Here is a 3,177-nt window from a genome sequence, read left to right as displayed (position 1 = left end):
GCGGTTTATCCTCGGGGGGGGCGGCCCCCCCCCAGCGCTGTCCACAGGCACGTTCACACCAAGCTTTGCAGGGGAATTTCGACAGAAGCCGCGGGAGCTGGGCACTGCTGGGGGTTTCGTGGGGCTGTCCCACCCCAGCCGGCTCCCCGGCCCCTCCTGGTCAGGCTCACCCCATCCAGGAGCCGAGCTCATGGGCACTCCCCGCAGTCCGAGATAATCACCTTCTGCTTTGGCTTCCCATCTTTGGTGCCCTGAGCCTTTGAGAAAAGAGGAGCAGGAATTAAAGGCACGAAGTCCAAGGGGAGGAAGGAGGTCGGCTCTGCCCCGACCGCCCCGCTGCCAGCACCTACCTCGATCTGCCGCACCACGTCCATGCCCTCCGTCACCTCCCCGAACACCACGTGCTTCCCGTCCAGCCAGTCTGTTTTATCGCAAGTGATGAAGAATTGCGAGCCGTTGGTGTTTGGACCAGAGTTTGCCATCGATAACAGCCCTGTGATCAAAAAGTGCAGTGTTACAGCTTGGGAGGGAGCAATGAGCTCCAGCACGTGAGCCACTACTTCAACCCAAACCCATTCCCATGCCCTGCAAAACGCTGCTGGTTTTAGAGGAGCCCCTGAATATTAAACTCCACAGAAACCATTGGAAACCAGTGACATCAAGACAGAAACACTTGCAAGCATGGAAGATGGGAAGTGGTGGGGATCGCTCATCTATTTGCAGTTGCAGTTACAGGAAAGCTGTTTGGATGGAGATAAACCCGTTTGCTTTTTGCTGCTTTTCCTAGTCACACGGTGGCATTCCTCCTTTAAAATCAGACAGGAAAGCAGCTTTGAAACTCTTCCTCCATTGTGCAATACTGGAAATTAACAGCGCACGGATGGAGAGCAAACGACGCGTTTCTGCTTGCTGAATGCCGGTGACACACGTGTGACAGTCTGACCACGGCAGATTACACCGCGGCAGACGTGTTTGGCCAACGTAGATTGTAATTCAGGGCTGCTGCTATCAACATGGTCTAGGACAAAACAGCCCAAGCGTGGGCCGTAGATGACGTTGAGCCATTTTTCTCTGCAGCGCCTGCCTGGGGAAATGGTTCTACCTGGCCCCGTGTGCTTGAGAATGAAGTTTTCATCATCAAACTTCTTCCCATAGATGGATTTGCCTCCAGTGCCGTTGTGGTTGGTGAAGTCGCCGGCCTGGCACATGAACTGGGGGATGATGCGGTGGAAGCTGCTCCCTTTGAAGCCAAAGCCTTTCTCGTGGGTGCAGAGGCAGCGGAAATTCTCTGTTTGGGGGCAAGGCGGAGAGAGGTGAGAGCTGCATCGCAGCTGGAAGCCACCACGCTGGGGAGGCTGACCCTCTCCTCACCTACGGTCATGGGCACCACATCTGAGCGCAGGAGGATCTGCAGCCGCCCCGCAGGTTTATTTCCAATCTTGATGTCCATGTAAACCTGAGGGTTGACCCGGGATTTCTTGGCAGGAGGCTCGCCCTGGGCAGGAAAAAAAAAAACAAACCAAGTTGAGATGACATTCATCTGCTCTGCCTCCAGAGGCAGCTGGCCCGTGCTCTCAGACTTCAGGACAGCAAGGATACCCATGGCTCTGGTTGGTTTTCCTACCTCCTGCACCTCTGGTTTGGGGGCCTCTGCTGCTGCCTCCTCTGTGTTCTCCTCCAGAGTCTTCCCAGAAAACTTCTTCAGCCAGTCATCATCCGACCAGACTGCAACAGCAAAAGGAAGGGTCAGAGCACAGGAACAGAACTGAACCAACCCGAAGGGCCACGCATCAGGACGCAGCACAGAGCTGGCAGCAGGATGGCACCCGAGGCGTGGGAGCACTCAACCAGCAGCAGCCTACCCCAAAAGACACAGCGTGCGGGGAAATAAGGGGTAAAGTCATCCCTTCTTCCTCCCAGAGGTGCCACACATCAGTGGGCAGGGCAAGCTCATGGCCTGTTCCCTGCGACTCCCCCCACGCAAGGCAATTGCTCGGGATGGCCTTGGCCCTGTCCGCTTTTACAGATGTGGCCAGATGTGTGGGTAATTCTGCCTGGCACGTGCGTGCGTGCTGTGCCCTCTGTCAAAGGACATGAAGGCAACTGGAAGTGCAGCCAAGAGTCCTCCCATCCAAAGAACTGGGGGATATTTTTGGTTATTAGGATGCTGCTCAGATCCCTTGGCCTCAGGGTCTCTGCCTCAAGGTCTGGGGAACCAGAGAGAAAGGCCGATGCACGAAGCTCTGAACATCCACGGAGATGCTCTCCCCTCCCGGGTACCGACTCACCAGGCCTGGATGATCCTTCTTTAATTCGCATTGGTTTGGCCAAGTTCACACGAATTGTCCTGCCAAAGAGCTCAGACTCGTTCTGCAGAGGAAAAAAAAGCAGAACAAAGCCCCCACCAAATGGTAAAAAAATCATCATGCCCCCCAAATCCTTGCAGAGGTCAGAGGAAAAGAGAGCTTGCTTTCTCTATATGGCCCACGCCACACGGGGACTCGCTCTGTGCTACCGGGAAGACGGCAAAGCCACGCGCCTCCGCAGGCCAGGGGGAACAGGGTTCGTACCATGTTGTCAATAGCTGCCGCCGCATCCTGCCAAAAAAGCAAAAGGAAATCATTATTATCGTTTCTTCTCTCCCTACTTTTAAAAGCAAGGCTCAGCCTACACGTGCCCCAGCGTTTTGGTGCCAAAAAGATTGCCAAAGGACCACGTTCCTAAACCTCACCTACCCCAGAGCAGCAAAAAGAGATGGATCTCACAAGAGCCGTATCCAAACCAGTATCTGGGGTTCGCATTCCCACAACCAATCCAGTAAACTCATTTTACGTACGATGCTTTGTCGCTTACATGAAATACGTGGGAGGAGAGGAGGGACCCTCTGTGTAAAGCCCAGGACAGACTGTCAGACAGCAAATATACGGCAGCCTGTGCTGCCCACAAAGCCAGGAAAGCCACCCACTGCTGCTGAGCTCTGGGGACAGCCGGAGGGCACTTTGGGCTGGCAGCGGCCGTGCTTCAGCCCGAAAGAAAATGGCCAAAGCGGGAGCTCGGAAAGGCAAAATAGCTCTCGCTGCTGGAGAACAACCCGAGGCTGAGGCTGGTGACCCATCAGCTGCAAGGCTGCTGTCCCCGAGGGGAAGAGGAGCCGGGGGAGGGAGAAGATCGGGGGGG

The 3,177-nt window shown here is 55.4% G+C and overlaps 1 protein-coding gene across 1 annotated transcript; it reads right to left on the bottom strand.

Moving 5' to 3' along the window:
• Positions 1-14: 14 nt before the first annotated feature.
• Positions 15-2,560, bottom strand: PPIE (peptidylprolyl isomerase E). The gene is made up of 6 exons (XM_035903951.1): positions 2,289-2,560; positions 1,625-1,725; positions 1,372-1,495; positions 1,103-1,288; positions 351-493; positions 15-257 (listed from the first exon to the last, which is right to left on the bottom strand). The coding sequence occupies exons 1-6, from the start codon at positions 2,425-2,427 to the stop codon at positions 189-191; spliced, it is 762 nt and encodes a 253-aa protein (XP_035759844.1). The 5' UTR covers positions 2,428-2,560; the 3' UTR covers positions 15-188.
• Positions 2,561-3,177: the final 617 nt, after the last annotated feature.

This window comes from Egretta garzetta, unplaced genomic scaffold (assembly GCF_000687185.1).
Source record: "Egretta garzetta isolate BGI_Z169 unplaced genomic scaffold, ASM68718v1 scaffold101, whole genome shotgun sequence".
In the NCBI taxonomy this organism is placed as follows: domain Eukaryota; kingdom Metazoa; phylum Chordata; class Aves; order Pelecaniformes; family Ardeidae; genus Egretta; species Egretta garzetta.
Note: the sequence above shows the minus strand (reverse complement) of the source record. Positions and strands in the feature narration are given on the sequence as shown.

Excerpts from the sequence above, each read along its gene's own strand:
- PPIE (XM_035903951.1), bottom strand. The coding sequence starts at position 2,427 with ATGATGATTTTTTTACCATTTGGTGGGGGCTTTGTTCTGCTTTTTTTT. Across the intron at positions 1,726-2,288 it reads AGAAGGATCATCCAGGCCTG|TCTGGTCGGATGATGACTGG; the intron begins GTGAGTCGGTAC and ends TTGCTGTTGCAG. Across the intron at positions 494-1,102 it reads TCTCAAGCACACGGGGCCAG|GGCTGTTATCGATGGCAAAC; the intron begins GTAGAACCATTT and ends TTTTGATCACAG.